At 36.9% G+C, this 21,057-nt stretch overlaps 1 protein-coding gene across 2 annotated transcripts in view; it reads right to left on the bottom strand.

Moving 5' to 3' along the window:
* Window positions 1-21,057, bottom strand: part of ARHGEF38 (Rho guanine nucleotide exchange factor 38) — a 158,612-nt gene that overhangs the window by 39,888 nt on the left and 97,667 nt on the right. The window contains exons 5-6 of one of the 2 annotated variants that reach the window (XM_049885574.1): window positions 15,129-15,146; window positions 4,393-4,592 (exon numbers count right to left, since the gene is read on the bottom strand). In XM_049885574.1, coding sequence (XP_049741531.1) covers window positions 4,393-4,592; window positions 15,129-15,146 — 218 coding nt within the window. The remainder of the gene's footprint in view (window positions 1-4,392; window positions 4,593-15,128; window positions 15,147-21,057) is intronic. The other variant, XM_049885575.1, reaches the window with a different exon arrangement.

Below are 21,057 nucleotides of genomic sequence, written 5' to 3' on the forward strand. Positions count from 1 at the left end.
GATTTTGACCCTGTCTTGTAGGTGCCATGTCTCCTGACATAGCTCCAATTGCACTGCCCAGTCACATTCCTGGGCATCCAACTCACTGCCTTTCAGAAACTCAGCTGCCCAAGGACCCCATGTCAAGGCCCAAGGTTCATTTACCTCCTACACTGAAGAAATTCTTTCTCTTTTCACAGACAACGTATGTACATTTTACCTGGGGCCTCTGAAACAAAGCCTCAAGACCTGACTAATGAAAAGACCACTTTACCCAAGTAAGAAGACCTCGGGTTCTAGAGTGGCTCTCCACTAGCTGAGAGATTTGGGGCAAGTCGAGTCACTGCTCTGAGCTTTACTTACTTATCTTTGGAGTGATTTTCACCTTTCATGTTGCTCCAAATGTTAAATACTCCTAACATCCAGTGTTGATAAGAACATGAGGAATTCGCTTTCTCATTCATATAAGGTCGATGAGGACTAAACCTACACAGGTTGTTTGAAGACAGCAATTTAGCTGAATGTTACAAAAATGTAAATATTCATATTCTATGACTAGGAAGTCCATCCAGAGTTTTGTTTCCTTCAGCGTTTTTTTCTAAAAGCAAAATATTGGGAGCAATCTAAAAGTTTAGCCATATAGATATAGCTTAATAAATTATAGTACACTCATAAAATAGAATACTGTGGATCCAACAAAAAGAAGACAATATTAACTGGAAGCATGGTCATGATACATGGATAAGTTAAGAAAAAAAAAGAGCAAATTGTAGTACCATACATGTTGCAGGCTGGCAGGCAGGAAGGGAGGAAAGATAGAAGGAAGGTAGGAAGAAGTGGGAGAGGAAGGGAGAGGAAGGAAAGAGATGAGAGGGAGGAAAGAAAAATAAAATAGGAAAAAAAACAAAGTCTGAAGAAAACTTACTAAAATATTAGCTATGCAAACTGGAATCATGAGAATGGAAACATTTTCTTTTTAGAACTTTGCAATAGTGTAAGCAAACAGAAGAATACAGTCATCCCTGGATATCCACAAGGGATTGGTTCCAGAACCCCCGGGGAAACCAAAATCTGAGATTGTTCAACTCCCTTATTTGAAAGGCATAGTATTTGGTATAACCTAAGTTCATCCTCCAAAAAAAGAAAAAAGAAACCTCTTGCCATCGAGTTCATTCCGACTCATAGTGACCCTATAGGGCAGAGTAGAACTGCCCCATAGTTTTCAAGGACTGCCTGGCGGGTTTGAACTGCTCACCTTTTGGTCAGCAGCTATAGCACTTAACCACTACAGCACCAGGGTTTCATCCTCCGGTATGCTTTAAATCACCTCTAGATTTCTTATAATACCTAATACAATGTAAATACCATGTAAATAGTTGTTATACTATATTGTTTCAGGAATAATGACAAGATGCAACGAGTGCTGGAGAGAGACTGACGATCTGTGAAATGGCAGGAGGCTCTGGCGGGTATGAGTCGGAATCCACTCGACGGTACTAGGTATAGCAGGTATCCCGGCACATCGCTGCATTCCTGTGCATTTAGCATAGTGCTTGGCATGGCACCAAACTCAAGTTTTGCTTTTTGGAACTTTCTGAATATTTTCCAGCTGTGGTTGGTTGAATACATGGATACAGAGGTCTGAGGTATAAAGAATACGATAACCACCCCCCCCGCCCCGCAAAAAAAAGAAAACCAGACCTGTAGCGGTGGGGTTGACTCCTACTCGTAGCGACCTTACGGGACAGAGTAGAACTGCCCCACAGGGTTTCCAAGGAGCAGCTGGTAGACTGGAGCTGCTGACCTCTTGGTTAGCAGCTAAGCTCTTAACCACAATGCCACCAGGGCTCCAAAAAATATAATAGCCATTATCCACCTTCTAGCTTTGTCAAATCTTAACATTTTGCCTTATTTGCTTCACATCTTTTTATTTTAAAAAAATCAGTAACATTTGAAGCCTCTGTGATTCTATCCTGTATCCCCAGAGAGAATTGGTACCTTAAATTTGGGGACCATTACATCTGTATCTGTTTTTTAATACATGTAGCCATATAATACATAGTATCATTTTGAATGTTTTTGAACTTATTAAAATGGTACCACACTGCACATATTCTTCTGTAACTTGCTAATTTACAGTTTTTTTTTTAACTCAATGTTGTGTTTTCTGAGGTTAATCCCAGTTGATACATGTACTTTTGTTTAATTCATTTTTATCTTCTCATGATGTCATTTATCCATTACATACCTTATGTATGTATACATGTATACCTATGTATATGTATGTAAGGATCCCTGGTGGTTAAGTGTTCAGCTGCTAACTAAAAGTTTAGTAGTTCAAACCCCCCAGCTGCTCTGTAGGAGAAAGATGTGGCAGTCTGCTTCTGTGAAGATTTACAGCCTTGGAAACTGTACGGGGCAGTTCAGTTCTACTCTCTCATAAAGGGTCACTATGAGTTGGAATCGAATCAAAGGCAATGGGTATATATATATATATATATATCTTTATTATCTGGATAAATATAAGCCATTTTCAATTTTTTATTTTTTGCTATTATGAACAATGCTAGTTACTAGTACATGCCTCCTTGAGCTCATGTGCAAGTGTCCCTAGAGCAAATACCTAGAAATAGATTTTCTCTGACTTGGTTATATTTAACTTCTACTTCACTAAAAAAATTTTCAGTAGCTATTGTCAAATACATTTTGAAAGTGGGAATTCCAATATACATTCTTACCTGCAGTTTGTGATTCAGCACTTCCTATGATCTATTTCAAAACATTTTTGCCAATTGATAGGTTTGGCATGGTATCCCATTGTTATTTTAATTTTCATTTCTTTGATTACTAGTAAAGCTTAGCATTTTTAAATGTATTGATATTTCTGTGATTGCTTGCTTACTCATTATTAACCCTTTATTAAAATGTATTTTTATTACTGATTTAATGTCAATAATTCTATATTCTGGGTAGTAGTCCTTTGTCTGTGGGCTGTCTTTTATGCAGTCTTTTACTCTATAACTTTTCATTCTTTATATCTTTCTATATAATATTAATTTATTACTACAAACACATTAATTTTTGAATAAACAAATAAAGTGGTTATACCAGTTAACTCTAAAGTACCTGCCATTGCTTTAACATCTAATCACCATTTAATCTCAGAAGCACAAAGCCAATTAAGAATTTTAAGGACATATATCCTACTCAGAGAGGGCCCATGGTCTCACCAGGCCTAAGATAAGCTCTGATCCTAATGCACTATTATATCTGGAATATATAAGAACCATGTAATTCTCTTCTCTTTCGAAATCTTCATTTTACTTTGTTGTTGTTGTTAGGTGCCGTCGAGTCAGTTCCGACTCATAGCGACCCTGTGCACAAGAGAATGAAACACTGCCTGGTCCTGAGCCATCCTTACAATTGTTGTTATGCTTGAGCTTATTGTTGCAGCCACTCTGTCAGTCCACCTCGCTGAGGGTCTTCCTCTTTTCCGCTGGCCCTGTACTCTGCCAAGCATGATGTCCTTCTCCAGGGACTGATCCCTCCTGACCTCATGTCCAAAGTATGTAAGATGCAGTCTCGCCATCCTTGCCTCTAAGGAGCATTCTGGCTGTACTTCTCCCAAGACAGATTTGTTCATTCTTTTGGCAGTCCATGGTATATTCAATATTCTTCACCAACACCACAATTCAGAGACATCAATTCTTCTTTGGTCTTCCTTATTCATTGTCCAGCTTTCACATGCATATGATGTGATTGAAAACAATTTTACTTTAGACGCTAATCTTAGGTCTTAGCTTACAAACTAACAAGAATAATTGCAACAAAAAATATAACACATAAAATGCAATAAACTTTCAAAATATAAAAAGCTAAGTAACAATAACTTATAATTCTAGAAACTAGTATACCTGTTCCCTTCAATGGAGCAATTACTGCTGAAAAATCTCCACTCTGTATGCCAGGACCACACAAGCCTGATAAACTTCCTGGTTCTCCTCACCTGGTCTGCCCCTTCCAGACAGACCGCTTTCCCTTTCTAACTTCCTGCTGCTGCATCTACCTGCCCACATCTCCTCCTTACCACAAATACCACCAGTGACCGGAGGGCTATATGTGCTATGGGTATCTTTTGTCCACAAATATGTTACCCAGTATGCAGTGGTCAAAAGAGGCTGAATATGTGACTGATCAAAAATCACCATTTTTTTTTTGGTTTTACGGCCTTCTCCTGGACCTAGCTGGCAAAAAAAACCATGCTCTCCTCCGCAGCCCCTAACTCTCAACATTGAGTGATCATGTTCACTACAGCTGCTATAACAATTTAGACCTTCCTTGATTCTGAGCCTCTGAAATATAAACAGAACTCTCCATTCATGGAAACACCCAGTACATCACATCTCTCCTTACCTAAATCTTTCCTTCTTTTAAGTTCATTGATGCTTACGTTAATGTCTCTCACAGCAGCAAAGGCATCCTCCAGTGCTCTGTAATCTGGGTGAGAAGGAGGGGTAGAGTTCCGAAGTTCACACAGTAATAAGGGGTATTTCATCACACGCTGAATTGGTTTGATCATCAAAGAGCCCATGTCCAATAAGTTCGGTTTGCCTCTGTAATAGAGATAAATAATGGCAATTTCAAAAACTTTTGTTTTATTAACTCCTTTTCTTTTTATGATGAACTCTAAAACAGTTTTTTCTTCCCTATTTGTCTAAATAAGATTTCTAAATGAAAGCGAGAGCAGAGGATGACAGAAGGGAACAGCTGAAAATCCCTATTATTTAACCAAAATGTAAAAGAAAACCAATTTGAGTATATCTGTCCACTAAAAAGGATTCAAAGCACAATTTTTATCCAAGTTCTACTTACAGTTCTTTATAACAGGCTATGTAATAATAGTGGGAAACAATTTCAGAATGTATTTTTCCATGACAACCGAGAAGCGTGCATTTTTCTGATTATTAGCGAGGAAAATAAAGTCCCTAGGCAAAAATATAAACAGATGACTTGAAAAGTCCAGTCAAAAGAAAGTATTATCCTCTCTCTTCCACCAAATTGAGAAATTGCATATATAATGTTTCAGAGGTTCTACTGTAGTCCCCAGAGAGTTTTATATAAATACATGTTTCTGAAATCATGCTATTCTCATCGCTATCACTAATCATTGCTGTCTCGAAATGACTTCCCAAGTAGAATGCTTAGCCAGCTGATCTCCAAATGGCTATACAAAAAAATGAGCATTCTTTCCTGACTCTTCTCTCCAAGAGCCTCTGAGATGAGAAGAGCAATATTCCAACTGTGCAAGCAGTTTACAGGAAGTAAAGAAGCTAGAAGCTTGGTCATATCACTGTCCAACCCACTGTCATTCATCATTCAGCCTGAAAGCAGTGGTTTCTAAAAGCCTCTTTATGTAAAGAGGCAAATAAAAGAACACTATACTTTTTTTTTATATACATTAGAAAAGGAGCCCTGTGGCACAGTGGCTAAGCACTTGGCTGCTAACTGAAAGATTTACAGTTCAAACCCACCAGCCACTCAGTAGGAGAAAGATGTGGCAGTCTGCCTTCATAAAGATTTATAGCCCTGGAAACCCTATGGGGCAGTTCTACTCTGTCCTGTAGGGTCACTATGAGTCAAAACTGACTTGACGATTTGGTATATGGGTTTAGTATAGATTAGGAAATAGACTTACACACACACACAAACACACACATATATACACCAGTCACTCTCCATCGCATCTCCCCATTTCATTTCCATTGTAGGACTTACCACTATCTGGAATCATCTCGTTAACTCTAGAACATCTTTACCAGTTTATTATCATTTCCCATTTACCACTCTATCTTCACCTTGACATATGGTTAGTCTCTTAATGAATATTTGTAGACTGCAATAGCAGATTTCTCAGATTCTCTGTAACATGCTTTTATTCTACATTGAACAAATCCCCCCCCCCAAATTGCCCAGATGCCCCTAGATAAATAACTAAGAGATTTTATTCATATTCTGAGAACATAATGACACCATAATATAGAAAGACTGAAGCAACCTGAAAGGCAACATTTTTTTAAAGGAAAAACAAAATAAATATTAAAGGTTGGCAAAGGAGTAAAGAGTTACTTTAATATGATTATCTGCTATTTCCTACCCATTTGCACCAAATCTATTAAGGAAAAGAGAGAGAGAAACAGAGAGGGAAGAAAGATGGAGGGAATGAGAAGAAAAAGGAGGGTGGAAGAGAGAAATGTTTCTGATTTCTATGAGCATTAGGTAAAGTGAATCAGAAAATTGCAAACCCACAATCAATACTAAAAAGTAATGATTAAGAACGTATTTTCTAACTGATGGTGGGTCAGTAGCAACACCTTTAAATGTGAAGTACACTGTGTTATACATCTTAAACAAATACAGATTCTTCCACAAATCACCTATACTATTATTAAACTTTGATGGCATAGTGGTTAAGAGCTATGGCGGCTAACCAAGAGGTCGGCTGTTTAAATCCACCAGACGCCCCTTGGAAACTATGGGGCAGTTCTAGTCTGTCCTATGAGGTTGTATAAGTGGGAATTGACTTGATGGCAACGCGTTTTATTATTAAATTTTTCCATTTACTCTGCTTTTGGAAACTCTTTTAAACCAACTCCTTTTAAATCAACTTAAATTAATTTTAAAAGAAAACTGTACACTGGCACACAAATAATAAACAAACAGCACTTGTCATAAATAGAAGACAACTCTGAAAATAAATACATAACCATTAACAAACTTTAGCACATATAAAGCAGATGAGTGAATGGTAACTGATGTAGTGGACCAGACAGAACCAGTAATATGAAGAGGCAATAATTTAATCAAACCACCAAAGGTTCATGAATTAGAGTTTCCAGGAACCTATGGAAGTAGGGTTTGAGGGGTGTAGGGGTGAAAGAAGAAGGATTCTTTGAAGGCTTATTTAAGAAACAGCCTATAAATAAAGAATAGGGGAGGGTCAATTTGGAGAACTAAGAAAAAGCTCTTGGAAATTAAAAGAAGAATAGCACAAATAGAAACTTAATAAAAACACTGGAATAAAGTGTTGAGGAGCTTCCTAGAGAAAAGAGCAAAAATACAAAGGGATAGAAATAGAAGAAAACTATTTAAAAAAATTAGAGGACTAGTATATGAGGTTCAAAATCCAAATAATAGGAGTCCAAGGAACAAAGAACAAAGCAAATGCGGGGAGGAAATTATTAGCAAGATAATTCAGGAAAAGAACACAAGTTAGAAAATTGAAAGAACTCACTGAGAGCCTAGCACAATGGATGAAATGAATTCACATCTTGAAATTCATAAAAATTCAAACCATTGGGGACAAAGAGAAGATACTACAGTTTTTCAGAGAAAATACACAAACAGGCACAAAGAAATTATCAGGAATCAGAATAACGTTTGAAGTTCTCAGCAGCAAAACTGAAAGCTAGAAAACAAAGGAGAATTACCCTTATATTCTCAAGGTAAATGATTTCCAACTTTGAATTCTATACCTAGTCAAACTATAAATCAAGTGTGAGGGTAAAAGAAAGATATTTTAAAATGAAAGTTCTCAAAATTTTAGTTCCCATACATTCTTTAGGGAAGAGAGGGAATTATTGAAGGATTAAAAAAAAAAAACCCGTTGCCATCGAGTTGATTTCAACTCTTAACAACCCTATAGGACAGAGTAGAGCTGCCCCACAGAGTTTCCAAGGAGTGCCTGGTGGGTTTGAACTGCTGACCTTTTGGTTAGCAGCCGTAACATTTAACCACTATGCCACCAGGGTTTCCTATTGAAGGAAACCAAAATGATGGAGAACCTATACTGGAGGGAGGCAAAACACATCTCCAGAATGATGGAAAGGGAGTTCCTAGAAAGACAGTGGGCCCAGTGTCACCAGTTCAAACTCAACAGATCAGAAGTCTCTTGGGAGGGGCTTTTTCAGAGAGATGAAATTGAAAGCATACCTGTAGTGAGTCGAACGGTGGCCTCCCAATAGATAGACCCACACCCTAACCCCCATAGCCTGTGAATGTGGCTTTATTTGGAACATGGGTCTTCACAGATGTAATTAAGTTAAAGATCTTGAGATAAGATCATCCTAGATTGTCCGGGTGGGCCCTAAATCCAATGACAAGTGCCATAGATTGAATTATATCCCCCAAAAATGTGTGTATCAACTTGGTTAGGTCATGTATGGTTGTCCTCCATTCTATTATTGTAATTTTATGTTGAGAGGATTAGGGTGGGATTGTAACATCACCCTTACTCAGGTCACCTCCCTTATTGAAGGTAAAGGGAGTTGCCCTGGGGTGTGGCCTGCACCACCTTTTATCTCTCAAGACATAAAAGGAAAGGGAAGCAAGCAGAGAGTTGAGGACCTCATATCACCAAGAAAGCAGCACCGGGAGCAGAGCACATCCTTTGGACCTGGGGTCCCTGCGCCTGAGAAGCTCCTCGACCAGGGGAAGGTTGAAGACAAGGACCTTCCTCCAGAGCCAATGGAGAAAGCCTTCCCAAGGAGCCGACACCCTGAATTTGGACTTGTAACCTACTAGACTGCGAGAGAATAAATATCTCTTTGTTAAAGCCATTCACTTATGGTATTTCTATTATGGCAGCATTTATTGACTAAGACAAGTGTCCTTATAAGAGACAGAAGAGGAGAAGACACAGAAACAGAGGAGAAGACTATGTGAAGACAGAGGAAGGGATTGAAGTTATACAGCAACAAGGAATGACTGGAACTATGAAAAACTGGAAGCTGGACAAAGCAAGGGAGGCTTTACCGCTTGAGCCTCCAACGGTTTGATTTTGGACTTCTGGCGTCCAGAACTGAGAAAGTATATATTTTTCTTGTTTTAAGATACCAAGATTGTTTGTTATGGCAGCCTTAGGAAACTAATACAATACCTAATGTATCTGATTCTCTTGAAAGGTGACTTAAATAATTGACTGTGAGCTTAGCATTAATGACTAAGAAAAACTAAGCAAGTCAAAAAAAAAAAAAAAAGAACAGTTGTCAACTTCGGGAAAAGTTATCACTGTTTCCCCCAAGGTTCAGCCCTGAAAAATATTTATGCAAATATAATAATTCAAACCCTGACTATTGCTCTAACTAAAATTAGAGTAAAACTATATAGGGAGAATGGAGAGACGGAAAGGATATGTGTACGTAGTGGAAATGAGGATAAGAAAGAGATTCTTTCACAGGGGAACGTCAATGGATAATACCTACAAACAAAAACCAAAACCAAACCCAGTGCCATCGAGTCGATTCTAACTCATAGCGACCCTCTAGGACAGAGTAGAACTGCCCCATAGAGTTTCCAAGGAGCGCCTGCCGGCCCCTTGGTTAGCAGCCGTAGCACTTAACCACTACACCACCAGGGTTTCCAATACCTACAAAGGAAAGACCAAACATATTTTAGAATCATGGAGATCAATATCAAAATAATCAGTGAAATGATGTGAAAATGTTCTAGTGAGGAACATTTAGGAGTAGGTAGGAGAATCAGGAAGCAGCCCTGGTGGCACAGTGGTTAAGTGTTTGGTTGGTAACTGAGAGGTCAGTAGTTCGAACCCACCAGTTGCTCCATGGGAGAAAGATGTGGCAGTCTGCTTCTGTAAAGATTTACAGCCTTAGAAACCCTATGGGGCTGTTCAACTCTGTCCTATAGGGTAGCTATGAGTTGGAATCGACTCAGTGGCAATGGGTTTGGGTTTTGGTTTAGGGGAATGAGGACTAGTCTTTTAATTAATAAAACCTGCAAAACAATTAAACTCTGTAAACCATCACTATGTATAATTTTCGCAAAAGAGAAACTTGAAAAGAAACATTCAGGAATACGCAAGAAAATTCTAAAAGAGTACTAAGTTCTGAATAGTCACATCTAACATTAAAATATATTATAAAGCTACAGAAGTGAAAGCAGTTTAGTAGTGGAACACGTGTGGACAGATCAGGAGCCCAAACTAAAAAATCAAGAAATAAAAACAAATATATATGGAAACTGAGTATATACCTGGTAAGTATAACATTCCTACCCAGTGGGGAAAAATAAATTATCCAATATCCAGGCATTGGGATAATTAGGTAGTCATACAGAAAACAATAAAAATGGATTCCTACATCACTCTTTCTACCAAAATATTGTCCATATAGATCAAAGATTTAAATGTTAAAAATGAAACAATAAAGGAACTTGAAGAGAACATGGGATAACACTTTAAAAACTAATCTTGGAGTTGGTAAAAAAAAAAATTTAAAGCAGACACAAATTCCAAAAGCCATAATAGAAAAAAGTAATAAATCTATTTAAAAATTTAGCTTGCCAAAACAAACAAGAAGAAAAAAATTAGCAAAGTTAAGACAGACATGACAAATTGGATATATACTTGTGACACACATAAAAAATTACCAATTTCTTTAATATATTCAAAAGCCTGGTGTGGTCAGATTTTCCTTTTTTCCCCAAAGAGGCCATAAATTTTAAAGTTTTGTATCAATATTCACATTTTAAAATACTGACAATAATTCAAATTTAAAATACTGTGTGGGCCAAAGAAAACTCATTTTAGGGAGCCCAGCATGGGCCTCAAGTCTAGCCTAACACCAAAGCAGAATCCCAGGTGAGCTCTGGGGACTTTAAGGACCTGTACCAGTGGGCAGGGCAGAATTAGAATTCTTCCTATTTGTCAAAAGGTCATTCCCCAAAACAAATATTAATTCTCAGACACAGTACTGTCTGGGGCCATATTAAGAAAGAAAACCGTTTTCTTAAATGCAGAGAATGTGACAGGCTGCATCATGCTTTTTATACTGAATTGCAGGACGGTGGCAGTCTCTTCCTTCCCTTCAGCTCAGATTCCAACACATTTGAAGAAGCCTTCCTGGCTAAGAAACAGCAACCATTACAATAGACGGAGCTATTGATTGCTAGACCATATATAAAAAAAAAAAAAAAGACCGTATAGTAGCTTTGAAATCAGCGCCTTTTCTGTACCGAGGCCAAATCATACCCCTAGGCAGTCCTCTTCAGAAGGAGGGAGGCAATATGAGAAAAATATGGTTCTCTTGTACGGGTAAACCTCATCCAAGGATGAGTGTGAGGTGAGAGTAAGGGTCCCATGTATGTGTGCGTGTGTATATACTCACGTGTACGTGTGTGTATACTTGTGTGCATGTGTACTTGAGTGTGTGAATATGAGACAAAAGGATGTATATCTAAATGTGTACAATAGTTAACCCTGAGTGATGGAATTAGCAGTGATTTTGCTTTTCTTCTAAGGAGCCCTGGTGGCACAGTGATTAAGTGCTCAGCTGCTAACTGAAAGGTCAGCAGTTTGAACCCACCAGCCACTCCTCAGGGCAAAGATGTGGCAGTCTACTTCTATAACGGTTTACTGCCTTGGAAACCCTATAGGGGCAGTTCTACACTGTCCTATAGGGTCGCTATGATTTTCAATATTTTTTATTATAAATACAGTGAAATTATATTGGTTTTATAAGTGGAAAAAAGGGCAATAAATGCTACAAGAAAAAATTTAAAGTTATTACAAACAAAAAATTATAGGTGAAAACGATCTACTAGTAGGTGAGAAAGTCAAACCAAGGGAAGAGCAGACTCATATCTCTTGCCTCAGACTCATCCTGTCTAAAGTCCTATACCAAAAGCAGAATCAAAAAGGAAAAGACAGACGGGTTTGGCTACATAGAAAATTAAAACTGTACAGATAAAAACAAAACCAGAAGCAGCTACAAGCAATGTTAAAAGTCAAATGATAAGCTGGAAAAATTATTTCTAGCATATAAAACAAAGGGTTAATATACTTGGTAACTAAAAAGCCATTATAGATCTAGTAGAAAAAAGATGACAATCTCAAAAAAAGTAATCGCTTAAAAAGATAATTCATTAGAGAAGAAATATAAATGGCTAAAAATATATAAAAATGCTCAAGATAATGAATAATGCAAATTTTAACAATAAGATACCATTTCTGGTCTATTATATTGGCACAGATTTTACAGATACAAATATTCATTGTATCAACTACTGGCAAAAAAAAAAAAAACTGGCAAGTGGTAGATAAATGGAAAATTCACACATGGGCAGCAGGAGTGTAAATTAGTTTAACTTTTCTGAAATTTCTGACAAAAAGTATCAAAAGACCTTTTTTAAAAAAATCCACTTTGAAAAGTTCATCCTAAGAAAATAATTAGATTATTGTACAGAGATCATGTATAAGAATGAACACATAACATCGATGTTTATAAGACAAAATTCCACTGTCAGTAAGGGGTTGGTAAACTAAATTATGACACGTTGTTGTTAGGTGCTGTCAAGTCCATTTTCGACTCATAGCGACTCCATGTGACAGAGTAGAACTACTTCATAGGGTTTTCTTGGCTGTAAGCTTTACGGGAGCAGATTGCCAAGCCTTTCTCCCATGGAGCTGCTGAGTGTGTTTCAGCTGCCAACCTTTTGGTTGGCAGCTGAGCGCTTAATGGTTGCACCACCAGGGCTCCTCAAATTATGACATATAATGTATGTATGATAGAATATTACCTAATTGTAAAACAATATACATTTATATTTATTGACATGAAAAGATGTCCATGATTTGTTATGCATGAGGTAGCTAGTTGCCATACAGGAGACATACAGTGTTCCTATTGTAGTCGATATGCGTGTGGTGAAGAAAAAACTCAGCGGTTTGATCAGGGACTAGCTACAATGCTACAGAGTTTAACTCTGGAACTTTAGTACCAATTGTCTTTACTGTCCTCATTTTGATTCTCTATATTCTGCATCTGTCTCTAATAATTTTAAAAATACAAATCTTAGAAAAAGCAAAAAGAACTTCACTACTACACGTTGAAACTAATAGAAACCCTAAGACCCAAGGCTTGAAGATAGCTAGCCAGACAAGAGAATACATGGGGTTGGGGGTGGGGGGTTGGGGGGGTGGAGGAGGAGTAAAAACACAAGGATAACAAAACACTGCATTTCTGGAGATAGATAAATTTAGAATAGGCATCTTTTTCTTGCTTTGGAACATGCGACTTGTATCAGATGCTTTCTTGGGGACTCTTAAGTGGGTAATTCTATGATTCTTGTCACTTTAATACTGTCTTTGATGTTTGCATAAGATTATAAATCAAAGTAAACATTTCAGGAATTATAAATAGCTCTGCCTTTCTCTGTATTTTTTTTAAATGTAGATTATTAAAGATAATAACAATAGGTAAGGAATTTAGGGGAAGACATTTAAAAACCCACATCTTTCAAATGCACTTTTGGCTGCAACACTGCTGGCCTTAGGCCTTAGCTACAATTAATTACATTGCACTTGACATTGCCTTTTGCCCTTTTATGTAGCAGCATATGTGCCTCCTGACCCAAGCGAGAGAAAAGAAACAGGACAGAAAATAACTCATTGCAAATGTAGCTTTGATGTTCATCCAGCCACATGCTGTGATCCCACTTCCTCTTTTGCAGTCCTGATGTATAGAACAGGCTAGAAGGGGCATATACAGCCTTGCCAGCTCCCAGACGGCAGGATTACCATTAAAGCTAGTAAAATTTTTTAAAGTGAGTATTTCAATACAATGTACTGTCTGTTGTAAGTGTTCCATGTAGAGGAGTCTGTGCATGCTAATTGTACAAAGAAAAATCTCTCATTCTCTTCTGAATCTCACTTTTTTTCACTTTGCTTTTATTTATTTATTTTTATTATTATTTTCCTTCTGGCTATAAAGATCAAAGCTTTAGGAATAAAAACCTAAGCAGAGTTTATAGCATATGAAGTTCTCTAGCCAATAAGCTATGTGAATCTCCAGTCATAGGCACAGTAACAGGGACACACCTTCATATAATGAGACACCCTCTCCTATTAATTACCAGTGACGAGAAGCCAGAAGGCCCTGCTGTAAGAAGAAACCAAAATGCAAGAGTTACAGTCACTCTTCTATCATGCACCTCTTTAAATTCACATGATCTCGGAATTGGAAGTGCATTAAACAAATTGACTCATATCTGTTTATACTATAGGATTTTTTTCCCTTCGAAAAAACAAAGACTTAAACGATGACAGAACTGGGTGCCTGTTTGGTGTGTCAAAAGCCAACTTCTCAGCTTAGTTGAGGTATAAAGGTCTTCACGTTAGATGCCTGATTGGTGTAAAGGTCTCACGTTAGATGCTTGATTCCTCCACCTCATTTCTGGAATTCTGACCTCATAGTTGCTCTGTGCCAAAGTATTAATGACAGAAATTTATGGTTTAAATTAACATAATTTTTATTTTGTAAATTTTGTATTTCTTGATGTAAATTCTCAGGAGTTTAAAATACACACTCATAAGCAAATACACAGACTAGGAATTCAGGACCTTAGATAATTGCTGACCATGCTCAGCCACACAGTGCTTTTTGAAGTCCTAGTAAATTGGAGTTTGTATTTAAGGCAACGTCATCCTTTCACTACTAGTCAGATTGGACATGTTTCTCTTTGAGAAAAGTAGGTAACTTCTAAAGTGTGTGTGTGTATGATTTCCATAAGATAGTTTCTATATTGTCCTAGTGACCAACTATTTCATTTTAAAATTTTATTTCCATGCAATATATGTGTATTTTTTCTCCATAAATCATACAAGTCCAAATTGGAAGAAATCTGGTATTCTACTGTAATAAGAAAGATTTCCTTTTGTGCATTAATCTATAAAATCTTCAAAAACATTACGACATGAATGTGTAGTTTTAAGACAAATGTCATTCTTAGGAAAATATGTTTTTGGACACATTAAGATTCCTAAACATATGTATGATGAGCTTGTCCGGGAGAGTTTCTAGCACCTGCAAACTTGTGAGTTAAGTAAGATATACCCCAAGATCTTCTAAAAACATTCAAGAAAGTATACTTACTACGTAAGATCATCTCAGACAGATTGTAAACTAACATTGACATTTGATGCACCAGTGATATCTGGAGTAAATGCCTTTGCAATCTTATTTAATAAAATATAAATAGTTGTAAAAATTAAAAAATTCTGATTTGGACAAGAATTTGTAGCAGGTTTTCCCCACGATTCTTATATGATTGCTATTATTAAAGTAGAAAATACTTACTCTTCCATGTATATTTTCCTGTAAGAAAAGGGGGAAAAAAGTGAATTCATGTAAATTCACATATTTGGGATAATATGCAAACATTATAAAACTTTTACAAATTTATTGTGTAAAGTGATAAGTAATTTTCTTGAATATTCTTTCAGACTCGACCTGATTATTTTATAATCATGTCCCTAAAATTTTATTTTAGTATATTTCATGCTTTATATAAATTTAAAAACTGTTCATTCAGTTTATTGTTAGTAAACTTTGGTAAGTTGGAAATGAATTGAAATTAAATTTTTGTTTACATTATAAAAAAAGCATCTCTTAGACATAACAATAGGAGAAATGAAGATGACAAAGGAAATGCTTAATTGACTTGCAGAAAACTATTATCAACTGCCCTATAATATCTCTGTATACAGTGTTACGCAGATTATAAGCAATTCATCTGTTGAATAAAGTAATTGTTGCTAAAACCTTCAATAGGCATTGCTAGCTTGTGTGGCTCCCATTTCGCTCAAATAAAACTTAAAGTCCATCCCAGGCAAGGCACTATGTGATCTACTGCTCCCCCATTTCCTCCCTACTTCATTTCCTGTTACTCACTTACACTCTGAATCTGTGACCACCACACAGACTTCCTTGCTGTTTCTAACACCTGGCATGCTCATGCCTCTAGGCCTTTGCACTTGCTGTTCCTTCTGCCTGAATCCATCTTCCTCTAGATACCTCTATGCTTTCCTCCCTTATCTCGTTCAGGTCTTACCTCCAGCGTCCCCTCCTATTGAAGCCTTCCCTGATCACCTGTTTAAAAAATTGTACCCTGTTTCCCCTGTACTCATCGTCATTGCCTGCTTTATATCTCCCTATTGCGCTGGTCACTTTCTAATATATCTTGCTTATTTAGTTTATTATCTACCTCCTCCCTCCACAAGGGCAAGGATTCATGCTTGCTTTGTTCACTCACTGCTATATCCCCAGTGCTGGAAAAAGTGACTGGCACAGTCAAAAAGTATTTGCTGACTTAATTAATTAGCAATTTTTTTAAAAGTGTTAAGAATCCAAGTTAAATTTAAAGTACAAAGAGGACAGAAATTATTCTCTAAAAACCTCATATGACTATAGAGAAATAAAATAATAAGTCCCTAGGTGGTGCAAATTGTTGACATGCTTGACCACTAACTGAAAGATTGGAGGTTTAAGTCTACCCAGAGGCACCTCAGAAGAAAGGCTTGGTTATTTACTTACAAAAAATCAGCCACTGAAAACCCTGTGGAGCACATGGGATCTGACATACATGCAGTCACTTGATGGCAACTTTTTTTTTTTTTTCCGTGTGTTTGTTTTTGGTTATGACCTTATTATCACCTGGGTACCTGGTTCCCAACCTTTTGGAATACAATGAATGTTTTCATATCAAAAATTCTGTGTCTCCATCCCATCATAATAGCTGATGATGGTCTTTCAGCATTCAGTGGTCAAGAAAAAAAAATTGTTTTTTGATGATAAATACCTATACTGAACTTCAAATATTTCAATGGATTTTATGTTTTATTTTATTAATGCCAATACTCCATAAATGTGGAAAACAGTGATATATATATCTGTGAACCACATTGTTTCCTCAATCTTCAGACATGTTATATGAATGGATTTCTAGACATCTTGAAATAAGCAGGTGTTGCTGAGTCCAAGACCTCCTTGATGAGACTCGACCACAGAATTTTTTTTCAATCAGCAGCTCCCAAAGTTTTAGGCAATTATGAATTGTTGTTGACAAGCTCTTCTACAGCAATGGAGACTTTACCACCAACCCTTGCCCAATTGTTCCTTCCATTCATTTTGTTTAAGCTCACATTCTTTGGAAAAGGACATTTCCATTCCTTTGGAAGCATTTCATTTGTCCTATACTCTGTGGGTCATAGATCAGGCAATTCTGGGGAGAAGGTGACTAAAAATAAAAATGCGATTTTCTGTGGAAACAAACAGGTGAAAAATGTAATCATTCAGGAACCAAGACACATACTTAAAAGTTGAAAGAAAAGATTATTCTTTTAACTCCTAAGAAAAACATAAAAAGTCGTCCTTTTTCTATTTCATTTATTTCAACCAAGTTAAGCCTAAATATTATAACATGTAACAGAGCATAATCACATTTAATATAAGTATGCTATGTTATAAAAAGGAACCTGGAAGATTTTCCAATAGGGAAAACCACAATATGTGGAGTAGTGGCACTACATTATAACATGTCCTTTTAGTGCTCTTAATTTTAAATCTCCCTTTTGGGCTAAAACCTTCCAGGACTTAACCCCAGCCAAGAACAATTCATGAAGAAGGAAGTTAAATTGTGTCCACTTGCCCTCTTACGGGATATAAACCAAACCAAACCAAATCCCTTGCCGTCAAGTCAATTTCGACTCATGGTGACCCTATAAGACACAGTGGAACTGCCGCATGGTAAAGTAACTTAATACGCCTTCTACCACACTTCTAATGGCTCATTATAATTCAACTGACAACAAAAGTTTTTATGTGGCTGCTTCTTAAAGATTATATGCCTTCGTTCAAACGTGATGCCACGTGACAAGGAACAGAAAGGATTTTAAAGGTGATTTTAATTTTTACTTGGACCAATCCATTAGAATATGAAGAATTATAAAACAGCGTAGACAAATTGAAGTCTATTCCTTTAGATTTTGCATTGCATGAGCTTTTAGCTTCCTTACTGGATGGAGATGTTAGAGCAGCAACGTGAGCACCTGAAGGGTGCCTGGATGACTAGAAGTTAAAGTTTACGTCCTGAGGATGGTGACTTTGGTTAGTAAGAAGAAAAGTATAAATATATTTATAACAACTAGATATGAAGCTAGAAATACATCTTCCATTCCCCCCCCCCCAAAAAAAAACTTAGAAAAGCCCCTTCATTCTTTTTCTATTACAAAATAAATCGATTTCTAGGGCCTCTGAAATGCAGAAGAGACTTTGGAGGTGTTTATATCTGGAAAGACAGACAAAGGGGCAACAGAGCGGCAATTCTAACTGTAGCTACACTTGATTTACAGACATTCCATTTTTCACTTTCCTCAAAGAGATTGGGAAAGTTAAATAACCCCAAAGAGACTAAGTAACTGGATTTTTAGCAAGTAACTTTCATAAATTTAGTGACAGGATTAAGACAGTATTTCACAGAACTTTAAGGATCACTAATGAGATTCTTTTTCTGGAGCCCTGATGATGTAGTGTTTAAGAACTTGGCTGCTAACAAAAAAGTTGGCCGTTTGAATCCACCAGCGGCTCCTTTGAAACCCTATGGGGCAGTTCTACTCTGTCCTATAGGGTCACTATGAGTCTGCACCCACTTGACGGCAATGGAATGAGATTCTGTAAATACCTCTTGTTGAATAAATAAATAAAAAGCTTTCCAATTTATAGGCCAAAGATGTGGTGGTGTGTTTCTGGATAGCTTTAGACTTTTCTTTCTTAGGCTCTCCAAACCCTGAAATTACTGCTTGGACAGTATCTACATTCATGAAAAAAAGCCCATTCTACTTCAGGGAAAGCAGGGAGTGAATACTGTGGGCCTGGTTTCTCTCTCTAACATAGTTCTAACTTGAGTAAAAAAAAAAAAAAACTTGAGTAGGCATCAAAAAAGCACCTGAGGGTACTTGTTAAAAATGTAGATTCCTGGATCGAACCCCCAGGTGTCTTTTTTTTTTTTTCATCTCAGGCATAGCATAGGAATCTGTACTTTGAATATACATACTTCTCTGGTTAATCAGATTCAGGGAACTACACAGCCAGAAACACTGTACAAACTTTTTGTAGTAAATTATTGCCCTAATGTTGCAAAGTGATGCAAAATTAGTTTCTGGATATAAATATTATTTTATCTTTTGAAAGATAATGGGCTTCAAATAATAGCCAAAGGTTATGAGTCTAAGTCCATTACAGAGTCAGGAAATATCTCTTCCACCCTTTTGGAAATTAGTCTTGAAATGCACCGTGACAGCTTATGGTGTGTTATTTAGATTAACTCTTGTATTGTTATTAAGCGTTCCAGATGGTTTTATTTATCTACCCAACTAGATTTTATGTTACTGGGAGGCAAAAACTATGCATATATATCTCATACTCTTAGTAAATATTTATTAGACCCTCAATAAACATTTTAATTTTGGTTAAAATGCAACCTAAGTTGCTTTAAAATCCACTTTAGCCTCTGAAGCATGAAGTCACTTCTCTGGTGAATATTGCTTCAAACCAAGTTGTTTCACTATCCCCTCGCAGGGTAGAAAATGGAGGCCACACCTAATATTCATTATAAATTGGCAACTGTGCATTTGAGCTCCCGTTATTTAGCCACAAGGAAAAGGCAGAGGACAGTAATAGCTTTAACTGATTACTTGGCAAAGGAAACCAAGCCCTTAGGGTGTTCCAGACTCTCTTTGGCCTATAAACCTGTTTGAAAACCTGTTTCTCAGAATTTAAAGATTGGCTCAATTGAGGTCAGTGTTATAGTAATGTCAATAATTCTACTTCTCTCAGCCTTCAGGCAGACGAATACAATTCATCATTAACTTTATTTTCATAGAAAGGTAACTTTTTGGAAAATGTCTCTAACTGCTTTTATTTTACTTTCCCTTAAGAAATATCTCTGCCAATCTTACTTCCATTGGATTTTGTGCTTTCTAAACCTTATCTCCTTCCAGTGCCTGAAATTATTTCCTGAAATCAGAATGGCTCTGAATACCCAAGATTTAGGGCATCTCCAGGGAGATAACTCCAGGCTTCTGGAAAAAGAGCAAACAAGCCACTGGGTCTGAATGTAATTTTTGGTAATTGGGACTTCACGTGGTCTCAAAAATCACCTCTGGCTTTAGCTGCTTTTTAGGGGCATAATACTGAGCTATACTGCCTAGTGGAATATTCTGGCAAGGCCTATTTCCTTCTCTTAAGAGTCAAAAACTTCATGGCAAATAAACTAGTGTTTGTCCTCCCTGAACTGACAGGTCCATTTGTAGTCAGCAGTTAGGAGCACAAACCCAAAGCAGATTGTCTTCATCCTCTCCCCATGAGAACCTCCTATCCCAGACTTGAAGTTGGGTTGATGAACTAAGGTGCTAATCATGCTATCTGTTCATCTCATTATGAGATTTTCTTCTTTTATTTCTAGAAACTGAAAAAGGAAAATGGTCCTAGGTAGACATTAATTTTGAATCAGGTTTTGGCAGTTGTATAAGGTAAGAAAGGCAAAAAATTCACTCACACCCAGGAGAAGACCGTATTTTTCCCTAGGAAAAATGAACCTGTATGTAGGGAGCTTGGCTCCTAACACGTGATTTTATTAAGATGGATCCTACTTCAAATTCTATTTTTTCTCTGAATTGGTTTACTAACACTGAACTAAATCAAAAATAGTGGAGAAATAATTAACTGGAGCTACTCATCACATATTATCTTTAAGAGTAATCTCATTATATATTTAGCTTCTTACAGGTGGGCCTATATCTTTTTTTTTTTTTTCTTCTTCTCATCAGCACCTAGAACTATGCTTGGCATAGGTTCTAAATAAATGCTTGCAATCAGTGACTTTAATGAATATAGTCTTTTCTATTGGCAAGAAAAGTGGTTAGAGAACTGCAATAATTCAATGTCCAATAAGAAGGCACTAAATTAATTACATTACTTGTTTTTTAATTATTCAGACCCAGTTTCAAGCTACTTTCAAACTCAGTTCTGACCTAGAAAGGCATCCTCCATAATAGTCCTAGTTAGTCTCTCTCTTGATTTCACTTTAATTCAGCCACAATCCTCTTGTCCACATTGTTGTCGTTGTTAGTTGGCTGGAGTCAGTTTTGACTTATGGCAACCTCATGTGTGCCGAGTAGATCAGATCTACGGCTTTTAAGATTGTGACCTTTCAGAAGCAGATCACCAG

Source organism: Elephas maximus, chromosome 5 (genome assembly GCF_024166365.1).
Source record: "Elephas maximus indicus isolate mEleMax1 chromosome 5, mEleMax1 primary haplotype, whole genome shotgun sequence".
In the NCBI taxonomy this organism is placed as follows: Eukaryota; Metazoa; Chordata; class Mammalia; order Proboscidea; family Elephantidae; genus Elephas; species Elephas maximus.